The sequence below is a fragment of the Poromitra crassiceps genome (genome assembly GCF_964638095.1).
Source record: "Poromitra crassiceps genome assembly, chromosome: 3".
NCBI lineage: Eukaryota > Metazoa > Chordata > Actinopteri > Beryciformes > Melamphaidae > Poromitra > Poromitra crassiceps.
Window position 1 is genome coordinate 2,515,819 of NC_139625.1, and position 27,500 is coordinate 2,543,318.

The following is a 27,500-nucleotide window of genomic DNA, read 5'->3' on the forward strand; positions in this document are numbered from 1 at the left end:
TGATGAATAGTTTGACAGTTATTGAGAGTTGATTTGAGTTAATGAGTTATTAATTTGAGTTAGTGTGGACCAGTGATGTCACTGGTCCACACTTTGACACTCAATAACTGTCAAATTAAATGACAGACTTCAAAACAATTTACAGTTTTCTGATATACTACTGATGTTCTAATGATACAAAGCTGGTTGAAAATGGGCGGAGTGTTCCTTTAAGGCATGGAGCACACAGGCCCCTCCCTCTCAGTCCTGCCACATTCAAATCACAAAGCAATCAGGTCTTCTGTTTACTTAGCCGCAAACTGGAACGACTGCTCCTGTAGAGAATGCTAAGTGCCTCCTGGGGCCATAGGAAGCTAAGCTAGCCGTGTGTGTGTGCGTGTGTGTGTGTGCGTGCGCACGTGTGTGTGCGTGTGTATGCATGTGTGTGTACTCACAGCAGGTACCAGGAGCTTCTTGACCTCCTCCACTGCTCTTCTCATCTTGATCTCCGCTCTGGCCTGTGTGTCCTCCACTGTGATCAGCACATGAAGGTCTTCGTTTAGGTGCTCCCAGTTCGGCTTCCCTCTGTTCTGTTCCTCCTGGAGAGAGAGAGAGAGAGAGAGAGAGAGAGAGAGAGAGAGAGAGAGAGAGAGAGAGAGACGGTGAATGGACGTGACAGCGTGGGTGTGTTAAGAGTGCCAGTGCAGTAACACAGCAGCATATCAGAGGAAGTGGAGCTGCGAGAGGCAGAGTCATACAGCCGAGGCAGGTGGGGAGGACAGGCTCGTAGTCAGCTGTTTAGCTGGAGCTTTGAAAATATATAATAAGAATAAATATCAAGCTAAGATGGAGGGAGGGAGGGATCAGAGGGGGGTCGGGGGTCTTTGACCTTCAGTAGGACCACTGTGAGGAGGACCACTGTGAGGAGGACCACTGTGAGGACCACCACTGTGACTGACAGCATGTGCATACGGGTGCAGGTGTAGCAGGACTGCATGACGGCTTCACGTCGGGTCAGTTAGCGTCTCGAGGTAACAATTAGCTCTGGGAGCGAGTCGCTTATCCTGCTGAAAAGAGAGGGAAGGTGGTGGCAAATGAGCAGCAAAGAGGGCTGTATTCAACATGAACCATCACTCCCCCCCCCTCTGTGAACAGCAAAGAGGGCTGTATTCAACATGAACCATCACTCCCCCCCCCTCTGTGAACAGCAAAGAGGGCTGTATTCAACATGAACCATCACTCCCCCCCCACCTCTGTGAACAGCAAAGAGGGCTGTATTCAACATGAAGCATCACTCCCCCCCCCCCTCTGTGAACAGCAAAGAGGGCTGTATTCAACATGAAGCATCACTCCCCCCCCCCCCTCTGTGAACAGCAAAGAGGGCTGTATTCAACATGAAGCATCACTCCCCCCCCCCTCTGTGAACAGCAAAGAGGGCTGTATTCAACATGAAGCATCACTCCCCCCCCCTCTCTGAACAGCAAAGAGGGCTGTATTCAACATGAACCATCACTCCCCCCCCCCCCCTGTGAACAGCAAAGAGGGCTGTATTCAACATGAACCATCACTCCCCCCCCCCCTGTGAACAGCAAAGAGGGCTGTATTCAACATGAAGCATCACTCCCCCCCCCTCTGTGAACAACAAAGAGGGCTGTATTCAACATGAACCATCACTCCCCCCCCCCTCTGTGAACAGCAAAGAGGGCTGTATTCAACATGAAGCATCACTCCCCCCCCCCTCTGTGAACAACAAAGAGGGCTGTATTCAACATGAACCATCACTCCCCCCCCACCTCTGTGAACAGCAGAGGGCTGTATTCAACATGAAGCATCACCCCCCCCCCCTCTGTGAACAGCAAAGAGGGCTGTATTCAACATGAACCATCACTCCCCCCCCCCTCTGTGAACAGCAAAGAGGGCTGTATTCAACATGAACCATCACCCCCCCCCCCCCTCTGTGAACAGCAGAGGGCTGTATTCAACATGAACCATCACTCCCCCCCACCTCTGTGAACAGCAAAGAGGGCTGTATTCAACATGAACCATCACTCCCCCCCCCCTCTGTGAACAGCAAAGAGGGCTGTATTCAGCATGAACCATCACCCCCCCCCCCCTCTGTGAACAGCAAAGAGGGCTGTATTCAACATGAACCATCACTCCCCCCCCCACATCTGTGAACAGCAAAGAGGGCTGTATTCAACATGAACCATCACTCCCCCCCCCCACCTCTGTGAACAGCAAAGAGGGCTGTATTCAACATGAAGCATCACTTCCCCCCCCCCTCTGTGAACAGCAAAGAGGGCTGTATTCAACATGAACCATCACCCCCCCCCCCCTCTGTGAACAGCAAAGAGGGCTGTATTCAACATGAACCATCACTCCCCCCCCTCTCTGTGAACAGCAAAGAGGGCTGTATTCAACATGAACCATCACTCCCCCCCCCCTCTGTGAACAACAAAGAGGGCTGTATTCAACATGAACCATCACCCCCCCCCCCCTCTGTGAACAGCAAAGAGGGCTGTATTCAACATGAACCATCACTCCCCCCCCTCTCTGTGAACAACAAAGAGGGCTGTATTCAACATGAAGCATCACCCCCCCCCCCCCCCCTCTGTGAACAGCAAAGAGGGCTGTATTCAACATGAACCATCACTCCCCCCCCCCTCTGTGAACAGCAAAGAGGGCTGTATTCAACATGAACCATCACTCCCCCCCCTCTGTGAACAGCAAAGAGGGCTGTATTCAACATGAACCATCACTCCCCCCCCCCCTCTGTGAACAGCAAAGAGGGCTGTATTCAACATGAACCATCACTCCCCCCCCTCTCTGTGAACAGCAAAGAGGGCTGTATTCAACATGAACCATCACTCCCCCCCCTCTCTGTGAACAGCAAAGAGGGCTGTATTCAACATGAACCATCACTCCCCTCCACCTTTCAACACCATTAAATAGGAAGTGCTTTCACCATGTGAGTGGGGGAAGAGGGATAATGGTGCAGGCCTTTCAGAAGCCTCTGTAAAAAAGGCCCAATCACACCTGAGTCCTTTGTGACGAGGCAGAGTGGGACATGTAGACGCACCTGTGAACTGCTTCTACATTGATGCTTTCCCATCAAAAGAAGAGAGACTAAAATCCCCCTTCCTCCACTTAGCGTAGCCATGCTGCCTCTGCTGGCTGCCCGCTGACAGGACCAGCAGCGAGCAGACACACACACACACACACACACACACACACACACACACACACACACACACACACACACACACACACACACACACGTACACACACACACACGTACACACACACATACACACACACACACGTACACACACACACACGTACACACACACACACACACACACACATACACACACACACACGTACACACACACACACACACACACATACACATACACACACACACACGTACACACACACACACACACACACACACACACACGTACACACAGACACACACACAGGCCGGGAGCAGGTATGTAACGATAACCGGTTTGAATGATAACCGTGATCAAATTCCTGACGATAACCGCACAGTTTCAAATGTTCATTATCATTAAAACCGTGATTACAGTGCTTTGAAAAACATGGTATAATACTGTTCATCATCAACCAAAGTTGGCAACAGTCTCCCAGATGCAAACGTGCAGCCGTGGAGAAATGATTTCAGTGACGGTATCAATCCTTTTTGGGTCTGAGTTTTCAATATAAAACGGAAAATAATTTCAGTGAGTCTCTCAGTACTTTTTCTCTGTATTTTTTTTTTTACAAATACCGCGATAATACGATAACCGTGATCATTTTGGTCATGATAATCGTGATGTGACATTTTCATAACGTTAAATCTCTAGCCGGGAGCAGCATCACTAAAACAGCCTTTAGAAAACAACTTTCCAGGCTTCACTTCTTTGAGGAAGACAAAATGGTTAGGGACAGGGATGCACCCATATGAACATTTTGGCCGATAGCAATATTAACATTGCCCTTATGGCCGATAACCGGTGTTTCCCCGATGTCGATATGATCTGTAGAAAAACACATTTCTATGATAATCAAATTTGATACATACTGATAAACACATGAATTTGAAAATTGAATGGATTTTTTTTCATTTCCAAAACATTTGGAAAAGCCCATAAATCATAGATTTACCACGTTTCCTCTCAATGTGGAAATTTTGGCTGATACCGATATTAACGTTGCAACATCGACCGATACCGATATGACTGCCGATATATCGTGCATCCTTACAACTGGTGCGATTCAAACGTCAGATCACTGCTCGTGTGTGAGGGGCGAGGGCCACTGTGGGCGAGTGTCTAATTTACAAACACCTCCGCGGGAGGTCCGCCTCGCCTGACATGTTTGTGACACGCCACACGAGCATCGCTACATTGTGACAAACACACGGCTCCAACATCTGGGAAGCAGGAACGCACACACGCACACACAGCTTAGCACTAGAGTTGAGTGCCACCCACCTGCGTTCTACTCTGCAGAGAGCTGTTGCCATGGCACTGCTCTTTGCAACACACTGCCACATGCACACACACACACACACACACACACACACACACACAAACACACACACACAGACACACACACGCAGAAGAAAGTTCAATATTCCTCTCTCGTTTTCCCCTTTTCCACACAGCAGGGCTGGGGGCGGGGCTAGTTTCAGCAGCCAGGCCATTCCTTCACTATGGCTGTTTGCTTATGGCCCATTAGGGGACATGGGGACTGGAAGCTGACTCAGCACAATTGTAGACGGGACGCAGACAGACAGACAGACAGACAGACAGACAGACAGACAGACAGACAGACACACACACAGAAAGACAGACAGACAGACACAGACAGACAGACGGGCCCGTTTGGGCCTCTACCTCTGCCTGCCTGCAGGGAACCAGCCAAGAAAACACCTTACATCCTCCATCCAGGTACACCTGCTCTGCCAACAGCAACATATTACCCCCTGTTAATCACTGTGTGTGTGCGTGCGTGTGTGTGTGTGTGTGTGTGTGTGTGTGTGTGTGTGTGTGTGTGTGTGTGTGTGTGTGTGGTGTGAGGGCTGTCAATCCTCCTCTATAATCCAATTCGATTTTCAGTGGTTTTATTAATTTAATATTAGATTTAGATTCGATTTTTTTTATGAATTTCGAATTAATAAAAATTTAAAAATAAAAGTGGTAAAAAAGTAAACATTTGTATTTTGTTTCAGTCCGGGTGAAATGTTAGGTCTCTCCTGATTCTAAACATAGTTGGATCGTTTGGTTTGACCAAGTAAAACTATTTCTATAAGCATTTTAGGAAATGTAGATGGAAAAATGAATGGCGGATGAAATCCCTTGGTTTGTCTGCTGCATGCAGGAGAGGACGTGACTTTGGTGCTGCTATGTGATCCCATGATGATGCAGGCTATTAACTCATTGAGTGCCATGGACGAGTATGTTCGTCATTTCGTTTAGTAACGTAGAGTGCCAAGGACGAGTATGTTCGTCAATTGCCTTTTTTGACGGTGGGACGTGGATCAAAGCCTTATGTATGTCCTGTACAAATATTGTAGCTATTGAAGCTGTATAACCTATTTTACGGACTCATTAGGTGGCGGCAGTGCTCTCCAGATTAGAGAAATGTCCGAAATATAGCCTGAAAAAGCAGTGATCAAAGAGAAAGCGCTCATGCTGCAGCCCAGAGCCATGTAGATTGCTCTGGCTGCAACTGACGGTGCCTGGCAACAGCAGTCAATCCGCGCACACAACTGAGCTCCTCTGCATCTGTCTGTCTGCATAGTTTCTTCACACGATTAGCCGCCAGAAAGGCAGCACCCGACGCCGAAGTGCCAAACCTTTCCCTGCAGTCCGGTTTGGCATTTCCTTGTCGCGCTGCCTGGGAGGCGGCGCACAAAAAGCACTCCGAAAATAGACGCTGGGTGCGTGAGGCTGTGTGTTACTAGTGTGGGGAGGAGTTTGTAGCTGAGGGGGGGAGAGGGGGGTGGGGCACCCAGGGCAGCACACAACTACACCACGTCACTACATCAGAAAATATTAGCTAGAGTCAGTGAATGTGCTTGAAATGCTGCATTTCACAAAAGGCTGAATATCTCAGCTTCTACCGTAGATAGAAATGCCTGTATTTGCTGTTTTTGACCTATCTTCTCCGGCTGATAACTAAAGAACGGAAAATGGTATCAATAAACTTTTTTTTGCTGATGATACAATAGAGTCTCCTTGTTCTTTTTGCGTGTTCGGTGTTTACATAGTAATATCACACAATATTCTGTGGGCCTCGAGAAATCACTGAAAACGCTCTGAAACTCTGGCACTGGGAGCGTCCGTTCTCCAAAAGTGGCTGGCACTCAATGAGTTAAGAAGAACGGGACAAAATGTTTGTAAGTAACGTTACAATTAAATCACTACAGCAGGGATGACAGAGAGGAGCCACACAACATGTCCTCGCTACCAGAGGGCCAGATTGTGACCGTGCACTTCCACCAGTAGCCTACTGTAACACCATCACTCCCAATTATAGCTACTAATTTGATGAAAAGGACTGGTAATCAAAGTTTATTATACCAACATTTATATGTTTCATATTCAAATCAGAAACTTTGCTCTAGCTTTAAAACAGCCCACTGCAGCAATTTGATTGGGGTACATCACCAAAATATGTGATATTAATCAGATTAGTAATGTTGCATGTGCAATGTGCTTCCTGGATATAGTTTGTTACAATAGCGTTAGCTCAAATGCTAACGTTAAACAGTATGCGGATGGACAATGCTAACGCCATTAGTGCCATGTTCTGCGTGGTACAGTAAAATAAAAACACAGGTGTTGGTAGTCTAACCTAACCTAACCTAAAACGTCAACCTTATACATTTTTTTTGGGGGGGGGAAATTGACCCAGGGGCCACACTGAGTGAGGTGGCCCGCGGGCCGCCAGTTGCCCCCTGCAGCCTAGTCCAGACGGTCTTTTTCTCTCTCAAACAATTGAAAACGACCGTATTGTTGGCTGATCAAGGAGATGGATTTGATTCCACCAGAGGCTGAGGGCAGCAAGACAAAACACTGTGGAAAATAACAGCTCCACCAAACATCTCCGCCTCAAGCCGAACACTCCCGAGGTGAGGCGAGAACCACGGACGCGTGCGTGTGAAGAGAGGGAGAGGGGAGGGGAGAGAAGCATCGTTAACGCATTGCAAATTAATACTCCAGTTCGATTCATATTTATGCAAATCTAATTATATTTGAATACCAAAACTCATTTCAACAGCGCTAGTTATACGTCTGCAGTAGTCAATGCTGGGAGAGCCTGATTCTGTTAGGGCTGTATTTAAGGCAGGGAAGGAACTGTACACACACACACACACACACACACACACACACACACACACACACACACACCAGCATGACTGCCTGTGAACAAGGTCAGTGTGTGCCCTCTGAGAGAAAGTGACAGCATGACAAACAGGAGGGAGGGAGGAGAGAGGGAGGGTGGCAGGGTGAGGTGAGGGGGGTGAGGGTGGCAGGGTGAGGTGAGGAGGGGGAGGGTGGCAGGGTGAGGTGAGGAGGGTGAGGGTGGCAGGGTGAGGTGAGGAGGGTGAGGGTGGCAGGGTGAGGTGAGGAGGGTGAGGGTGGCAGGGTGAGGTGAGGAGGGTGAGGGTGGCAGGGTGAGGTGAGGAGGGTGAGGGTGGCAGGGTGAGGTGAGGAGGGTGAGGGTGGCAGGGTGAGGTGAGGAGGGGGAGGGTGGCAGGGTGAGGTGAGGAGGGTGAGGGTGGCAGGGTGAGGTGAGGAGGGTGAGGGTGGCAGGGTGAGGTGAGGAGGGTGAGGGTGGCAGGGTGAGGTGAGGAGGGTGAGGGTGGCAGGGTGAGGTGAGGAGGGTGAGGGTGGCAGGGTGAGGTGAGGAGGGTGGCAGGGTGAGGTGAGGAGGGTGAGGGTGGCAGGGTGAGGTGAGGGGAGGGAGGTGAGGGGGGTGAGGGTGGCAGGGTGAGGTGAGGAGGGGGAGGGTGGCAGGGTGAGGTGAGGAGGGGGAGGGTGGCAGGGTGAGGTGAGGGGGGTGAGGGTGGCAGGGTGAGGTGAGGAGGGTGAGACAAGGCAAGCCATGAACGGAATCCTGGGAAGGCATTGAAGAGCACGTCCAACGCAGGCTGACATCAGATGCCACGGCTAGAACACCTGACACCAGAGCCTCATCACCTTTCACTAAATATGCAACGTGTGAACACACAGAGCGTCTCGTCTATAAGCAAACAGCTATAAATCTAAGAATAGGATTAGAAAGAAAGAGCTCTAGTCAGCTAATGTTGCCTGACTTCCATCGTCTGCCAAACACCTGTTTGCCTGCTGGCTTGCCTCCCTCTTTCTATAGGCCTTACCTCCACCCTCCTGTTGCCCCTACATGACCTGAGCCCTGTCTCCTCCCTCTTTCTATAGGCCTTACCTCCACCCTCCTGCTGCCCCCACATGACCTGAGCCCTGTCTCCTCCCTCTTTCCATAGGCCTTACCTCCACCCTCCTGCTGCCCCACATGACCTGAGCCCTGTCTCCTCCCTCTTTCTATAGGCCTTACCTCCACCCTCCTGCTGCCCCCACATGACCTGAGCCCTGTCTCCTCCCTCTTTCTATAGGCCTTACCTCCACCCTCCTGCTGCCCCCACATGACCTGAGCCCTGTCTCCTCCCTCTTTCTATAGCCTTACCTCCACCCTCCTGCTGCCCCCACATGACCTGAGCCCTGTCTCCTCCCTCTTTCTATAGGTCTTACCTCCACCCTCCTGCTGCCCCTACATGACCTGAGCCCTGTCTCCTCCCTCTTTCTATAGGCCTTACCTCCACCCTCCTGCTGCCCCCACATGACCTGAGCCCTGTCTCCTCCCTCTTTCCATAGGCCTTACCTCCACCCTCCTGCTGCCCCCACATGACCTGAGCCCTGTCTCCTCCCTCTTTCTATAGGCCTTACCTCCACCCTCCTGCTGCCCCCACATGACCTGAGCCCTGTCTCCTCCCTCTTTCCATAGGTCTTACCTCCACCCTCCTGCTGCCCCTACATGACCTGAGCCCTGTCTCCTCCCTCTTTCTATAGGCCTTACCTCCACCCTCCTGCTGCCCCCACATGACCTGAGCCCTGTCTCCTCCCTCTTTCCATAGGTCTTACCTCCACCCTCCTGCTGCCCCCACATGACCTGAGCCCTGTCTCCTCCCTCTTTCTATAGGCCTTACCTCCACCCTCCTGCTGCCCCCACATGACCTGAGCCCTGTCTCCTCCCTCTTTCCATAGGCCTTACCTCCACCCTCCTGCTGCCCCCACATGACCTGAGCCCTGTCTCCTCCCTCTTTCTATAGGCCTTACCTCCACCCTCCTGCTGCCCCCACATGACCTGAGCCCTGTCTCCTCCCTCTTTCCATAGGTCTTACCTCCACCCTCCTGCTGCCCCTACATGACCTGAGTCCTGTCTCCTCCCTCTTTCTATAGGCCTTACCTCCACCCTCCTGCTGCCCCCACATGACCTGAGCCCTGTCTCCTCCCTCTTTCTATAGGCCTTACCTCCACCCTCCTGCTGCCCCCACATGACCTGAGCCCTGTCTCCTCCCTCTTTCTATAGGCCTTACCTCCACCCTCCTGCTGCCCCCACATGACCTGAGCCCTGTCTCCTCCCTCTTTCTATAGGCCTTACCTCCACCCTCCTGCTGCCCCCACATGACCTGAGTCCTGTCTCCTCCCTCTTTCCATAGGCCTTACCTCCACCCTCCTGCTGCCCCCACATGACCTGAGCCCTGTCTCCTCCCTCTTTCTATAGGCCTTACCTCCACCCTCCTGCTGCCCCTACATGACCTGAGCCCTGTCTCCTCCCTCTTTCTATAGGCCTTACCTCCACCCTCCTGCTGCCCCCACATGACCTGAGCCCTGTCTCCTCCCTCTTTCCATAGGTCTTACCTCCACCCTCCTGCTGCCCCCACATGACCTGAGCCCTGTCTCCTCCCTCTTTCTATAGGCCTTACCTCCACCCTCCTGCTGCCCCCACATGACCTGAGCCCTGTCTCCTCCCTCTTTCTATAGACCTTACCTCCACCCTCCTGCTGCCCCCACATGACCTGAGTCCTGTCTCCTCCCTCTTTCTATAGGCCTTACCTCCACCCTCCTGCTGCCCCCACATGACCTGAGCCCTGTCTCCTCCCTCTTTCTATAGGCCTTACCTCCACCCTCCTGCTGCCCCCACATGACCTGAGCCCTGTCTCCTCCCTCTTTCCATAGGCCTTACCTCCACCCTCCTGCTGCCCCCACATGACCTGAGCCCTGTCTCCTCCCTCTTTCTATAGGCCTTACCTCCACCCTCCTGCTGCCCCTACATGACCTGAGCCCTGTCTCCTCCCTCTTTCTATAGGCCTTACCTCCACCCTCCTGCTGCCCCTACATGACCTGAGCCCTGTCTCCTCCCTCTTTCCATAGGCCTTACCTCCACCCTCCTGCTGCCCCTACATGACCTGAGCCCTGTCTCCTCCCTCTTTCTATAGGCCTTACCTCCACCCTCCTGCTGCCCCCACATGACCTGAGCCCTGTCTCCTCCCTCTTTCTATAGCCTTACCTCCACCCTCCTGCTGCCCCCACATGACCTGAGCCCTGTCTCCTCCCTCTTTCTATAGGTCTTACCTCCACCCTCCTGCTGCCCCCACATGACCTGAGCCCTGTCTCCTCCCTCTTTCTATAGCCTTACCTCCACCCTCCTGCTGCCCCCACATGACCTGAGCCCTGTCTCCTCCCTCTTTCCATAGGCCTTACCTCCACCCTCCTGCTGCCCCTACATGACCTGAGCCCTGTCTCCTCCCTCTTTCCATAGGCCTTACCTCCACCCTCCTGCTGCCCCTACATGACCTGAGCCCTGTCTCCTCCCTCTTTCCATAGGCCTTACCTCCACCCTCCTGCTGCCCCCACATGACCTGAGCCCTGTCTCCTCCCTCTTTCTATAGGCCTTACCTCCACCCTCCTGCTGCCCCTACATGACCTGAGCCCTGTCTCCTCCCTCTTTCTATAGGCCTTACCTCCACCCTCCTGCTGCCCCTACATGACCTGAGCCCTGTCTCCTCCCTCTTTCCATAGGCCTTACCTCCACCCTCCTGCTGCCCCCACATGACCTGAGCCCTGTCTCCTCCCTCTTTCCATAGGCCTTACCTCCACCCTCCTGCTGCCCCCACATGACCTGAGCCCTGTCTCCTCCCTCTTTCCATAGGCCTTACCTCCACCCTCCTGCTGCCCCACATGACCTGAGCCCTGTCTCCTCCCTCTTTCCATAGACCTTACCTCCACCCTCCTGCTGCCCCTACATGACCTGAGCCCTGTCTCCTCCCTCTTTCCATAGGCCTTACCTCCACCCTCCTGCTGCCCCCACATGACCTGAGCCCTGTCTCCTCCCTCTTTCTATAGGCCTTACCTCCACCCTCCTGCTGCCCCCACATGACCTGAGCCCTGTCTCCTCCCTCTTTCCATAGGCCTTACCTCCACCCTCCTGCTGCCCCCACATGACCTGAGCCCTGTCTCCTCCCTCTTTCCATAGGCCTTACCTCCACCCTCCTGCTGCCCCACATGACCTGAGCCCTGTCTCCTCCCTCTTTCCATAGGCCTTACCTCCACCCTCCTGCTGCCCCACATGACCTGAGCCCTGTCTCCTCCCTCTTTCCATAGACCTTACCTCCACCCTCCTGCTGCCCCTACATGACCTGAGCCCTGTCTCCTCCCTCTTTCTATAGGCCTTACCTCCACCCTCCTGCTGCCCCCACATGACCTGAGTCCTGTCTCCTCCCTCTTTCCATAGGCCTTACCTCCACCCTCCTGCTGCCCCACATGACCTGAGCCCTGTCTCCTCCCTCTTTCTATAGGCCTTACCTCCACCCTCCTGCTGCCCCCACATGACCTGAGCCCTGTCTCCTCCCTCTTTCTATAGGCCTTACCTCCACCCTCCTGCTGCCCCCACATGACCTGAGTCCTGTCTCCTCCCTCTTTCCATAGGCCTTACCTCCACCCTCCTGCTGCCCCACATGACCTGAGTCCTGTCTCCTCCCTCTTTCTATAGGCCTTACCTCCACCCTCCTGCTGCCCCCACATGACCTGAGTGCATGGTGCCAACATCTAACCCTCTCTAACGGGCTCAGGACTCATGACTGAAACATATCAGACTGTTACAACGCAGCTGTTGCTCAGTCGTCTCCCCCCCCCCCCCCTCCCGATACCCAAGGCCACACCCAACTGGGGTCGAGGCAGTTGGGCCTGAAACGTCAGGCAGAGGTGCTTTGGGAGGACTGAAGGACAAGAGAGGACAGACTAGGCCCCAGAAGAAGAAGGATCACAACTATGATATACCTGAAATATGAAATAAATTAAATGTAATCACAACTATGATATACCTGAAATATGAAATCAACTAAATCTAATCACAACTATGATATACCTGAAATATGAAATCAATTAAATCTAATCACAACTATGATATACCTGAAATATGAAATCAACTAAATCTAATCACAACTATGATATACCTGAAATATGAAATCAATTAAATCTAATCACAACTATGATATACCTGAAATATGAAATCAACTAAATCTAATCACAACTATGATATACCTGAAATATGAAATCAATTAAATCTAATCACAACTATGATATACCTGAAATATGAAATCAATTAAATCTAATCACAACTATGATATACCTGAAATATGAAATCAATTAAATCTAATCACAACTATGATATACCTGAAATATGAAATCAATTAAATGTAATCACAACTATGATATACCTGAAATATGAAATCAATTAAATCTAATCACAACTATGATATACCTGAAATATGAAATCAATTAAATCTAATCACAACTATGATATACCTGAAATATGAAATCAATTAAATCTAATCACAACTATGATATACCTGAAATATGAAATCAATTAAATGTAATCACAACTATGATATACCTGAAATATGAAATCAATTAAATCTAATCACAACTATGATATACCTGAAATATGAAATCAATTAAATCTAATCACAACTATGATAAGCCTGAAATATGGAATCAATTAAATCACAATGATAACTAGTGAAATACTTTTAGGAGCACTTACTTTCTCTCTCTAAAACATAGGCTGTTTCAAGTGGGAATCTGAATGTAAATGTGAATGAGGGCAGGGAGGAGGAAGTATTAAGGGCAACAGAGGACAGCCCTGAGCAGGTCATGGCAGTGTCCGGACGGCAACGCGTAGGAGAAAGACAACCAGACTAAACCTTTAAGAGCTTCTATTAAACACCTGCTCAGACGGAATGATATACATTATAGCACCAATAAAGCAGATGGCAGCACTGCCTACAACTCCTGCCATCTCCTTTCCCGTGTCCCTAGAAGCCTTTTGTTTCTGGAGGAAAGATCTGGACATTGCTGTGTTTTCCTCATCAACATAATAGCTCCCTGTTAACACTTCATAAAGCACAAACAAGCTTTGGGCTCTGCACTGGGCCAAGCAATCAGCAGCTCCGAGCTGGTCAGCTAAAAGTCCAAACACAACAAGTGGCCAACAGGCCAATCAACTTTAAACCTACTGATTACCAATGACACACGTTACTTCTTGAGCAATGAAAAGGTGTGTGTGTGTGTGTGTGTGTGTGTGTGTGTGTGTGTGTGTGTGTGTGTGAGAGCTCTTATGTGGAGGGACAATCAGCGAAAAAACAAACAAATCAAAGCTAATTCATTTGGTACAGAGCAATAGACCCTTTTCACAGGGGGCCATTTTGTGCCGAAAAGGCAGGGTAAACACAGGTGCAAGCAAAACACTAATGAGGGTTTCCAAATTGCAATCATGGACGTTTGAAACCCTCATTAGTGTTTTGCTTGTGTGTAGCTCCAGTCTGTGTGTAGCTCCAGTCTGTGTGTAGCTCTAGTCTGTGTGTAGCTCTAGTCTCTGTGCCTCTCTGTGTAGCTCTAGTCTCTGTGTCTCTCTGTGTAGCTCTAGTCTCTGTGCCTCTCTGTGTAGCTCTAGTCTCTGTGCCTCTCTGTGTAGCTCTAGTCTCTGTGCCTCTCTGTGTAGCTCTAGTCTCTGTGTCTCTCTGTGTAGCTCTAGTCTCTGTGCCTCTCTGTGTAGCTCTAGTCTCTGTGCCTTTCTGTGTAGCTCTAGTCTCTGTGCCTCTCTGTGTAGCTCTAGTCTCTGTGCCTCTCTGTGTAGCTCTAGTCTCTGTGCCTCTCTGTGTAGCTCCAGTGCCTCTCTGTGTAGCTCTAGTCTCTGTGCCTCTCTGTGTAGCTCCAGTGCCTCTCTGTGTAGCTCCAGTGCCTCTCTGTGTAGCTCTAGTCTCTGTGCCTCTCTGTGTAGCTCCAGTGCCTCTCTGTGTAGCTCCAGTGTCTATCTGTGTAGCTCCAGTGCCTCTCTGTGTAGCTCTAGTCTCAGTGCCTCTCTGTGTAGCTCTAGTCTCTGTGCCTCTCTGTGTAGCTCCAGTGCCTCTCTGTGTAGCTCTAGTCTCAGTGCCTCTCTGTGTAGCTCTAGTCTCTGTGCCTCTCTGTGTAGCTCCAGTGCCTCTCTGTGTAGCTCCAGTGCCTCTCTGTGTAGCTCCAGTGCCTCTCTGTGTAGCTCCAGTGCCTCTCTGTGTAGCTCCAGTGCCTCTCTGTGTAGCTCCAGTGCCTCTCTGTGTAGCTCCAGTGTCTCTCTGTGTAGCTCCAGTGCCTCTCTGTGTAGCTCCAGTGCCTCTCTGTGTAGCTCCAGTGTCTCTCTGTGTAGCTCCAGTGCCTCTCTGTGTAGCTCTAGTCTCTGTGCCTCTCTGTGTAGCTCCAGTGCCTCTCTGTGTAGCTCCAGTGGGCTGCCGGGCGGTGCAGCCCAGCAGGGAGCAGCCAGCTGAATTATTGAGAGGATCAAAATGCTGCCTAATGGATCCTGAATAAACACAGCAGCTAAGCTGCTGCTGCTGCTGCTGCTGCTGCTGCCACAGGGCATCAGACTGAACCACTGGAGGCTACGCGCGGTGGCTTTGTCTGCTACTGAGCCGCGGCTACGACAAGCTAACCTGCTATTGATACTAACCATCTCTTGTCAGGTGTGTCAGCATTGCAGAGTCTTAAAACGTTGTGTTTTATCAACTGTCCACAGTGAAAATGACAGGCGATCTAAAAATGCACGGGAATCTACAGGCAGGGCCTTCAATTGTACAGACAAAAAAATCTCTTTTTCAACATTCAGGCCCGTTTAATATCATACGCTTTATAAATAACCACTAGAGCAGTGATTCCCAACCAGGGGTACGTGTACACCTAGGGGTACGTGAGCAGCTTGCAGGGGGTACTTGGAAAGATTGGGGATGACAATTTACTTCCAAAAACGATAAAAAAAATAGATATATATTCCAAGTCATTTCATAAGCCTATTGTTAACATGGTACGTGTGTGCTAGTTCCCCCCCCCCTAGACAAGTGTCGACTGTACAACTGTTATGCTACAAATGGCTCAAAACTAGGGCTGTGGCGATTCACTTATCTCCCGATTCGATACTATCACGATTCTTGGGTGCCGATTCGATTTATATTGCGATTCTTAAGTATTGCGATTCTACGATTATTGCGATTCGATATTACAATTTATTGCGATTTTTGTTTATTTTTTTCTTTTATTTTTTCAGTTTGTTTGCTTTTTTACACTAGATTAGAACATGGAAAAAGTTTAATCATACACTAGAGACTGTATATTGTATATCATGAGTAGGGCTGGGCGATATAGTTAAAAACAGGGGCGGACTGGGATCATAATTCAGGCCGGGCATTAGATACCAAGCAGGCCAGGCCGATATGGGCCGACGCGCATGAAATTTGGGCCGTTTGAAGCCCAATTTGGGCCTTTTGAAGCCAGATTTGGACCGTTTGAAGTCCAATTTTACAATGAGATGCACCCACTTTAACCCTGAAGTGTAATTATTACTTCAGACTAACTAATAAAGTAATAAAACCACTAGTAAACCAGTAGGCGGCGCCTGGCCTGCTGTTCAGTGAGTGGCCTGACCGCAAGCACCCAAAAAAAAAAAAAAAAAAAAAAAAAAAAAATTGCGATTATCGATTCTGGAATAAAAGATCGATTCAAAAAATCGTGACATTAAAAATCGCGATACTTAGGTGAATCGATTTTTTCCCCCACCCCTACTCAAAACGTCCAGTTGCTATCGCTCCAAGTCCAGATACAGGTTTAGGGGGGCCTGGTTACAAAAGGACAAAAGAGACCAAGCCCAAACACCAGCAGCTCAGCTGATACATACATATATTAACACATTCAGTGCCAGCGACGCCATATGGCGTCATTAGAAATTTACCGTAGAGTGCCAGCGACGCCAAATGGCGTCAATAACTCGAATTTTTTTTTTTGACGGGGGGGTGTCGATCTATGCCTCTTACATCGCCTCTTACAATATTCAGAGGTATTGAATGTGTCTAACCTATTTTACAGAACCCTTAGGTGGCGACAGCGCTCTCCAGATGAGAGAACGTGGAGTGAAACACACAGAAGAAGTCATTGGGGGGAAGGAAATCGCATCGCATCCGTCCGTATGCAGCGGCTTCATTGAAGCAACGTTTAGCTGTGCCCCTGCAGCAGCCAATCTGCTATCACAATTGAGCACCTCGATGTCCGCTGCAACAGCCTCCGTGTCCGCTGCAACACATGATCAGCCGTGGATTTGTTATTATTCTCAACTCGAAGCATGGGAGCTGGTACACGCGGCTGTAAAAAAGCAGGATCTAGCGGACTTTTTTAGTGCTGGCAGGCACAGGCACAGGCAGAGAAAACAGCAGAGCAGAGAGACACTCCTCCCACAACGGGGGGGGGGGAGGGGAGGAGGAGGGGGGGAGGTGGGCACGCAGAGCCAAGTACACAACACAGACCCAGACAGCAGGACAGGGTTGGCAAACGCAAGCCAGAATATCCGATGCCCACCAGCAGCAAAAGATCAGCAAGAAGCTGCAACCAGCAGCGCATGCAGGCGCCAGCGCTGCTGGTTTCAGCTAAAAATATTATTCTTCCAAACAAAATTCCCTTGCCTTCACTGTTTTATTGAAGGAAATTATTTTTGAGGTGTGACTACATCAGAAAATTAGCTTCAGAGTCAGTGATGTGCTTAAAATGTTTAATTTCACAAAAGGCTCATTATCTCAGCTCGTAGAAAAAAAGCTCTGTTTTTCGTTCAATCAAGCTATCTTCTCCGGCTCATAACTAAAGAACGGAAAATGGGATCAATAAACTTTTTTTTGCAGGTGATAGAAGAGAGTCTCATCGTTATTTGTGCGTGTTCAGTGTTTACATAGTAATTATTAAAGAAATTATATGACTGTTTTAAAATGCATTGCGGCCTATGTGGCACAGCAAGCAACCTTTTGCCCAAGGGCCGTGGCACTGAAAGTGTTAAGGGTGTCAAAAATAATCGATTATAAGATGCATCGCGATGCGGATGTGCATGATTCTGCATCGATTCACAAATGTCAAAAATCGATTATTAAAAAAAAAATAATAATAATAATAATAATCGAATAAATTATAATGGAAGTACATGCAGTTGTTTATTTGGATCATAATACAATGCAATTCCAAATGCACTTTTATTTTAAAAGTAGCCACACAGTGAGAAAAAAGAAAGTGAGAAAAAATAAATCACGTATTGGGGAAAAAAGTGATGCATCGATTGAAGATGCATCGAGATGCATCGATAATCGTAATCGAATCGAATCGTAGCCCTCTGAATCGTAATCGAATCGTGAGGCCAGTGAAGATTCACTAACATATATACATATATATATATATATACATATATATATATATATATATATATATACTGTATACATATATTTGGTATAGATTTACTTGTACGTCTGCATATTCCACTAAAAGTTATAGAACACATTTAGGAGCATCACCAACACATCAACATGAGTGAGGGGGTACTATTGGCATGGAAACACAGCTGAAGGGGTACACTGTGCTGAAGGGGTACACTGCTAGAGGACCAGTCAGGGCAATCTATGCAACACGTTCTAAATACTGGGTTATTCCCAGACTGCATCATATTATCCACATCCAAACACTGGGTAAACTAAAGAAAATCCTGCTGCTAATCTGTATTATTTTGTATGAATGTCTCACTGTGCGCGGGCCGTTCATAGTGCTATAATTACCCGGGGGCGTCAGACAGGCCCGTCCCGTATCCACACAGAAAAGCCAGCAGGTGCGTGTCATTCAGTTTTAAGATGCTAAGAGGTTAAAATCATCACAGATTCATGCCATGAGCTGAGAGCACGTTCTAAATGAGGCGTGTGGGTGCGCACATTTGTGCACACTTGAGCGCGTCCCCCCCATATTTAACTACCGCTACATCCAATTCCAAAAAAGAAGCATATTAAGCTGACACCTTCATCGTGTCGTGTGATCATGAAGAGGAGGAGAAGAGCTGCAAATTAAACTGAGAATGGACGAGGCGCAGAAAAAGAGGACAGAAAAAGCTAAGGCCCTGCAGCAAACTAGATCTTCTACCATTGTGACTCCTGGGAATCTGTGTAGCATCCCAGCGGGGCTGTGAGAGAGAGAAGGCCCTGTAGGCTGTGTGTGTGTGTGTGTGTGTGTGTGTGTGTGTGTGTGTGTGTGTGTGTGTGTGTGTGTGTGTGTGTGTGTGTGTGTGTGTGTGTGTGCACAAAGGAGAGGAGATGAAACACACTTCTTCAGCCTTATGTAAACGCTGCGTAGTCGAGCACCGCTGCCTGGCAAATTAGAGCAACAGAGACAGAGATACAAGCAACGACAAAAGAGAAGGAGAAAAAAATCTACAACGCCAAAGCTAAATGCCAAAGCTAAATAAACACGTGTGGCTTGAAATGTGTCGTCTTGAGAAAATGTCCTTGTGGCCGAAACGTTGACACTTTTTAAATAAATCGATGCAGAGAGGGGAAGTGTGTGTGCGGGAATCGTCTTTTTTTCTTTTGGAAATGGATCTTCTGGGGGATTGGATTCCCTGCACCACAACACAAAGAGGCAAGCAAGTGCCTTCTACTCATCTCGAAATGTGCAGTCGCCACACACGCACCAGATTCATATTAAAAGGAGCTATAGTCAGTAAATGAGCTATAATCACTAGCATTATATTAATGGAAATTGACTCTAGGGCTGTCAAAGAATATTCTATATTCAAATATATATTCAAATAAAAAAATTAAAAGACTATTCGAATATTAAAATGTATATTAGATTTTATAAATTTATATTCGATTTTATTATTATTATTATTATTTTACATTTAACCGGGTAAGAGGGCAACATAAAAACATACATTGTTTGCTTGGTTATTTAAAAACATTACAAAAGTGTAGACTACTGTATTAGTACTGACTGAATAAATATGAAAAAACAATGTTTATGTTGGAAAAAAAGTTAAAATAAGTATACCAAGTAGTTATATAAGCCCTGGCTTCATTGGTTTGCCTCGCCAGGCACGCAAAAAAATGTTTTTTATTTATATGTTTAATATTTGAATATATTCAAATGAAAATATTCTTTCTTTAGAGGGAATATTCAAATATAAATTTGGGCCAAATTTTGACGGCCCTAATTGACTCACAAAACACTCCAAATAAGTCACTGGCAACAACTGGCCATTTGCGTGGCACACATGGATGCCTGAGATATGGCAATTTGCAAAATTGCTTGATGGTGGCACACCACACAGTCCAGGAGTTATTGTCTAAAAGTTAAAAGATGCTTGTTGCAGTCTGCCTCCATCTGGCCCAGAAGGATTATTGTTTGTGCTTGATGGGGCGTGGGGAAGTAGGTTGGGGAGATCTGAAACCTACCCACCAACTTATGGTCTGTGAGAAAAGAAAGAACACCAGGGTTCCTGTGCCTGTGGTGCTTGGCCCCCGAACAATTTGATACTTTGATAGATGTTTGGAGGAAACCTCTCCTTTCCCCCGGCCGCAGGATGTCAGCATGCGTACGTCCAGGACCCTGGCCTTTCATGTCCCCAATCTGAGTTGAGCAGGTCCAGAAATAGAGGCAGCCCCCTGGCCTTGGCTGTCTGCTTTACTGCTGCCTCCTGCACTTTCCACTGCACAGCCAGCCCTATCAGATGTCTGGACACAGCCACCAGGCGTCAACTGTGTGTGTGTGTGTGTGTGTGTGTGTGTGTGTGTGTGTGTGTGTGTGTGTGTGTGTGTGTGTGTGTGTGTGTGTGTGTGTGTGTGTGTGTGCGTGTGTGTGTGTGTAGGTGTGTGTGTAGGTGTGCGCCCATCTCAGATGTGTCTACAGGGCCAGTGGGTGTGTTTGGTGTGCGAGAGTATAGACTCGCCAAGTTTCTTGTTGTTGGGCAACATCTCAAAATGCAAGATAAAGGGTTTTATCCTGGAAATAAAATGTTTCTTTGCTCTTTACATTTACTTGTGTGAGAAAGTGGGATCTACAAGATACTCTGCCAAAATAAAAATGTTACCAGGAAATCAAATGCATTAAATAGACAAGACGATTTGGTTAACATGCTTTTTTCAATGTTTTGCTGAGCCCTCCTCACTCCATGCATCGTATTTCTAGGTTTGTATGTCTGTTTGACAACTGCACCACGGCCTCTACTGAGAGGATTAGAGAGGCGTGGCAGAGGGAACTTGGTATTGATTTATCTGACATTGTATGGGAAAGGAGTCTCTCTGTGGTACAACTCTGCTCAGTTAATAGCAGACACCAGCTGATCCAATTTAAAGTTGTTCACCGTCTTCACTATTCCAAGCATAAGTTACACAAGTTCTTCCCTTCTGTCTCAGCACTGTGTGACAGGTGTCAGGTGTCAGATGGCACACTATCTCATGCCTTCTGGTTCTGCCCTTTGCTAACAGGATCCTGGGAATATTTGATTGGTGCTCTAAGGCCAACAAAATAACCCTCCAGCCGGAAGCAGAACTCTCCATCTTCAGCTGCTTGGAGTCCTCTCTGAACTTCCCTACAGCTGTGCAGCAGCCTCTAACACAAGGGACAACTGTTGCCAAAAAAAAACTAATTCTGAAGGAATGGAAGTCCCCTTCTTCACCTTCTTTTCAATTGTGGTTGACGGACATGTTATACGGATGGAGAGACTTAGGTTCCTGAGGACCAACTCACTTAAGAAGTTTTCGGCTGTCTGGGATCCGTTTCTGGCCTACCTCGATGAGGTTAGGGGCGACAGGTGAACTCGCCTGGCTGGATTCTCATGGACCCATTGCGTGGGATCCCATGTGTAATATCCCTCACAAGCACATAAACACTATGTGGTGAGTAGCACCACGCTGTAATATCCCTCACAAGCACATAAACACTATGTGGTGAGTAGCACCATGCTGTAATATCCCTCACAAGCACATAAACACTATGTGGTGAGTAGCACCACGCTGTAATATCCCTCACAAGCACATAAACACTATGTGGTGAGTAGCACCACGCTGTAATATCCCTCACAAGCACATAAACACTATGTGGTGAGTAGCACCACGCTGTAATATCCCTCACAAGCACATAAACACTATGTGGTGAGTAGCACCACGCTGTAATATCCCTCACAAGCACATAAACACTATGTGGTGAGTAGCACCACGCTGTAATATCCCTCACAAGCACATAAACACTATGTGGTGAGTAGCACCACGCTGTAATATCCCTCACAAGCACATAAACACTATGTGGTGAGTAGCAGTATTACAGCGTGGTGAGTAGCACCACGCTGTAATAAACACTATGTGGTGAGTAGCAGTATTACAGCGTGGTGAGTAGCACCACACTGTAATATTGAATATCAAATATATATGTAGGCATTGTTGTTGTTGTTTTTCTTCTTTCTTTTCTGAGCCTGTTCTGTCCTGTTTGTGTTAAAAATAATAATAATAATAATATTGAAGAAATAAAAAAGAGACAATTTGGTCTCTTGGATCTGTGATGGAGACATTCTTCACTCTGCTAAGGTTATAATGGCACAAGCATCCATCCCGGTTACACTTCACATGTGGCCAAGATTCTTCTGAGCCGTGAGCTGAGGTGGTCCCGTCAGCGCTGATGAGCTTACCTTCTTCCTGTCTCTCATGGAGCTCTTGCCTCGCACCATGATCTTGCATCCCGTCTCAGCTTCCAGCTGCTTGGCTGTGAGTCCACGAGGGCCCAGGATCCTCCCCACAAAGTTATACTGCAGAGAGACACACAGAGAGACAAGAGTGCAGGAGATGAGTCAGTCTATAGACTACAACCAAATCCAGAGTACAGGAGATGAAGACCTTTAAATTAGCATTACAGCGTGATTTCACATCAGGACCTCACCGTTTGAAATCAGAGCACACTGGAGAGAGGCTTTAATGAGCACTTAGAATTCCCTTCTGAATCATGACCAATCACACGGCTTCAATGCAAAGCCTCAAGTTGTACTGCGTGTGTGCGCACATGTTATGAGCACGGTACAGAGTTAGCACCAGCCCAATGCTGGCATATGCAATATGGCTGCTAGATGTTATTCATTCACCAGGCATGCAGGCAGGCAGACACACACACACACACACACACACACACAGGTCTGAACATTCACTAGCTATTTGGCCGGCGGACAAAACAGTTAATTTTGGATGCTGGTTATGAGTTGTCACAGTTGTGACCTTTACTTTGTGTCCAGAGAAGGTGAGTGGTCATTGTGTCCACCAGCAGGTGTCTGGTCTGATCACGCGCTGGACCACACTTTATTACTTTATTATTGCCTTACATTGTGCAAAGCCTGCTTAGAAACATACAAAAACAGAAATCTTTCTCTGGAAGGGAAATAGAAATGTAACTACAGGGAAGTAGACTGGAGGGAGGAGGGGGCTAGGGGGTCTTAAAGGGGCGGTGAGTCGTAAGGTGGCGCCCTCTGCTTGACACTATTCTCTTATCGAGGCCTCCTTTTACTGCTGAGTGGCTTTGCAGCTTTGTAGCAAGAGGAAACGTATTTACCCACCTAATCCTCTCCACACCAGGATGAAGGCACAATGTGTTGAAATAATCCAACGGCATTTTCAGCCAAAATGAAAACAGAAGGAAAGGAGGAGGAGAGAGGAGGGGAGCAGGATGATGATGCATTAAGAAAGGAGGAGGAGAGAGGAGGGGAGCAGGATGATGATGCATTAAGAAAGGAGGAGGAGAGAGGAGGGGAGCAGGATGATGATGCATTAAGAAAGGAGGAGGAGAGAGGAGGGGAGCAGGATGATGATGCATTAAGAAAGGAGGAGGAGAGAGGAGGAGAGCAGGATGATGATGCATTAAGAAAGGAGGAGGAGAGAGGAGGAGAGCAGGATGATGATGCATTAAGAAAGGAGGAGGAGAGAGGAGGAGAGCAGGATGATGATGCATTAAGAAAGGAGGAGGAGAGAGGAGGAGAGCAGGATGATGATGCATTAAGAAAGGAGGAGGAGAGAGGAGGAGAGCAGGATGATGATGCATTAAGAAAGGAGGAGGAGAGAGGAGGAGAGCAGGATGATGATGCATTAAGAAAGGAGGAGGAGAGAGGAGGAGAGCAGGATGATGATGCATTAAGAAAGGAGGAGGAGAGAGGAGGGGAGCAGGGTGATGATGCATTAAGAAAGGAGGAGGAGAGAGGAGGGGAGCAGGATGATGATGCATTAAGAAAGGAGGAGGAGAGAGGAGGGGAGCAGGATGATGATGCATTAAGAAAGGAGGAGGAGAGAGGAGGGGAGCAGGATGATGATGCATTAAGAAAGGAGGAGGAGAGAGGAGGAGAGCAGGATGATGATGCATTAAGAAAGGAGGAGGAGAGAGGAGGAGAGCAGGATGATGATGCATTAAGAAAGGAGGAGGAGAGAGGAGGAGAGCAGGGTGATGATGCATTAAGAAAGGAGGAGGAGAGAGGAGGGGAGCAGGATGATGATGCATTAAGAAAGGAGGAGGAGAGAGGAGGAGAGCAGGATGATGATGCATTAAGAAAGGAGGAGGAGAGAGGAGGAGAGCAGGATGATGATGCATTAAGAAAGGAGGAGGAGAGAGGAGGAGAGCAGGATGATGATGCATTAAGAAAGGAGGAGGAGAGAGGAGGAGAGCAGGATGATGATGCATTAAGAAAGGAGGAGGAGAGAGGAGGAGAGCAGGATGATGATGCATTAAGAAAGGAGGAGGAGAGAGGAGGAGAGCAGGATGATGATGCATTAAGAAAGGAGGAGGAGAGAGGAGGAGAGCAGGATGATGATGCATTAAGAAAGGAGGAGGAGAGAGGAGGAGAGCAGGATGATGATGCATTAAGAAAGGAGGAGGAGAGAGGAGGAGAGCAGGATGATGATGCATTAAGAAAGGAGGAGGAGAGAGGAGGAGAGCAGGATGATGATGCATTAAGAAAGGAGGAGGAGAGAGGAGGAGAGCAGGATGATGATGCATTAAGAAAGGAGGAGGAGAGAGGAGGAGAGCAGGATGATGATGCATTAAGAAAGGAGGAGGAGAGAGGAGGAGAGCAGGATGATGATGCATTAAGAAAGGAGGAGGAGAGAGGAGGAGAGCAGGATGATGATGCATTAAGAAAGGAGGAGGAGAGAGGAGGAGAGCAGGATGATGATGCATTAAGAAAGGAGGAGAGAGGAGGAGAGCAGGATGATGATGCGGTCAACAAACCCGCCCACGTTGCACGCAGCGGCTGGCAGAGAGCATGATGGGTACAAGATCTATGACACCATTAAATGGGATATTTATATTATGCACACAAAATAATTCCAAAGATCAAATATTCCAAAGCTCAAGGGGCAGTGGGAAGCTTTCCTTGACCATCAGAGGCAGAACTGTTGCGCTCCAGAGTTTTTACAACGAACAGTGACTACGTTTACATGCACAGTCTACTATTATTCGCAAAATGACAATATTCTGCATTTGATAAGGGTCATGTAAACAGCATATTCCAGTTGCATTTTCCAAATTTGCCCTTTTTCCGAATTTAGCATTTTCCAATTAAGACGTGGGCTATTCCAGTATTATTCAGGTTTTAGGAGTATTCTTTGATCATGCATACAGCGCATTCGGAATATGGGTCTCAATCAGGGTTTTTACTGCCGTTTGCGACGCATGTTGCCTGTTTGTGGTCAACTGATGTGTGCTAGAAAGCTCTAGAAGAGGCAATAATATCATATAATCCATCATCTCTGGCTTGCGAAAAGAAAAGCCGGCATTCCTGATCGGGAGGAGATGAGAAACATCAATTTAAAGAGAGAGAGAGAGAGAGTAGCCTATAGTGCCCAGTGCCCACGGAAGTTCACAATGCTTGCGAGCCTGCGAGGTAATAACGTAGGCTACTAGCCTACTTTTTATGAAAGACTTGGATGTGCAAATATCGCAACGCCAAACCTTCCAGCAGCAAGCTCCTGAAATGGACCAATAGGGCTTTTCGATTTGGCCTAAAAGTAAAATCTCAGATTTTTTCTCTCAAAATTTTATTTTTCAATTTGATTTTTTTGTTATACTATTTTTTTTTTTTTTTCAAATTGTTTTTATTCATTTTTAAACAATACAAACAAGAAAAAACAAAACTCGTAGAAGACAGACAATACAAAATAGGTGCAAGGTTGCATGATGTCATGCATGTATACAATCTCCTGAATAATTGCGATGCAATGACAACCAAGTGTAAAAAGAAAGAAAGAAAGAAAAAAAATAGAGACAAGGAAAGAACAAGAGGAGGGTGGGAAGAGGGTAGGGTAGAGGTGTTGGGGGCTACTAATCTAAAGTTCTTGCGTCAAATTCCTTATGATAATAATCTAAGAAGGGGTGCCAAGTCATTTCAAACTTTTCCAGAGAGCCCTGGACTGTGCATCTGACTTTTTCTAGCTTAAGAAATGACATTACCTCCCGAATCCAGCGTGAGTGTGATGGAGGTGTGGGCGATTTCCAGCTAAAAAGAATAAGCCGGCGAGCTAGTAATGTTGAAAAGGCCATTAGATCTGATTGATGTCTGGATATCCCACTGTTGCTAGGGGCAACCCCAAATATTGCAGTAATTGGATCTGGGTCAATCTGTTTTTGACATATATATGAGAATGTATTAAAAATGTCCGACCAGAATGTGAACAATTTTGGGCAAGTCCAAAACGTGTGGCCCAGAGTACCCGGAAACTGATGGCATCTGATGCAATTTGGGTCTGAGCCAGGATATATCCGGGCCAGTTTGGCTTTACAAAGGTGTAAGCGGTGAAGTATCTTAAACTGTACCACACCATGTCTGATACAGACAGAAGATTTATGTATTTTACTGATAGCATTTTTCCAGATTTCGTCAGAGAGCTCCGTGTCCAAGTCTTCCTCCCACTGTACTTTCAGGTGGCGCAGCGAATAGTCTTCCATTTCTTGAATCATACAACATAAATTTGATACGCAGCCTGGTAAATAGGGATTAAGTTTCAGATACTCATCTCAAATGGGCAAGCCAGAGGTTTAAGATGGGAATGTTGAGAAATGTGTGCGGGTGAAATCGCGAATTTGTAGGTACCTGTAAAAGTGAGACTGTGGTAAGTTGTACTTTTTAACAAAATGATCAAAGGAACCAAACGTCCCATCAATGAAAAGGTCCTCCACACAACGTTTTCCCTTTCCATACCACAACTGAAATGCTGTATCTGTCAAAGAAGGTTTAAAAAGGGGGTTCAAGGTAAGGGGCACGGACTCCAGGGCTTGCGTATGCCCAAAATGTTTACGAAATTGGGTCCATATGCGTAGGGTACCTCTCACAATAGGATTTTTTGTTATACTATTAATACTTCTCTAACCATTTGTTGCCCTGCACAGCTCAATTTTTCTCTCTCTCATAAGTGACAATTTAGGCTTTTACTCTGAAGGCAGGTCAACCCAACTTCCTGCCTTAGGTTGGCGCCGCTATGCCTAACTTCCCGTCTGTGGCTTGCTAACCTGCAGTCTCTTGACACGGGTATGCGGGTAACTGCGATAGCAGGAGGAGGAGATTCAGACAGACAGGGTGAGTGAGGCTGAGGCAGGAGGAGGAGATTCAGACAGACAGGGTGAGTGAGGCTGAGGCTGCCAACGTTACAGCCACAAGCACAAGATGTCAACTTCTCCGTGGTCCCACTTATTGTTTTGTTGTTACGTGTCCTAAAGGCAACATTTCACCGTCCGGTGAGAACGTCTGTGTTCGTGAAAAGTGTGTGTGTGTGTGTGTGTGTGTGTGTGTGTGTGTGTGTGTGTGTGTGTGTCTCTGGTTATCTTGTGCAGCCCGGAGTGCAACACGCTGCTCACACTCCGATGTGTGCTTTCCTGGAGGTGTTGAAATAAGTGTGTCACGCTGCTGTCTTTAGTAGCCACGGCCTTCAGAGAGACTTCACAGCGAGGAGGAGGGACGAGGAAGCAGCACGCGTACATGAGAGAAGAGCCGCCGTATCCTAATCGATTTAACATTTGTCATTCTTTTAAATTGTCCTAATTAATTCATTCGAATTACGATTCAAAATGGATTTATCGTGCAGCCCCGAACTC

The 27,500-nt window shown here is 47.8% G+C and overlaps 1 protein-coding gene across 1 annotated transcript in view; it reads right to left on the bottom strand.

The window, feature by feature from the left end:
* The window catches only part of qkia (QKI, KH domain containing, RNA binding a), a 173,588-nt gene that overhangs the window by 74,737 nt on the left and 71,351 nt on the right, over positions 1-27,500 (bottom strand). Inside the window, exons 3-4 of the mRNA XM_083633543.1 lie at positions 22,072-22,188; positions 435-578 (exon numbers count right to left, since the gene is read on the bottom strand). Of these exons, the coding sequence (XP_083489669.1) occupies positions 435-578; positions 22,072-22,188 (261 nt within the window). The remainder of the gene's footprint in view (positions 1-434; positions 579-22,071; positions 22,189-27,500) is intronic.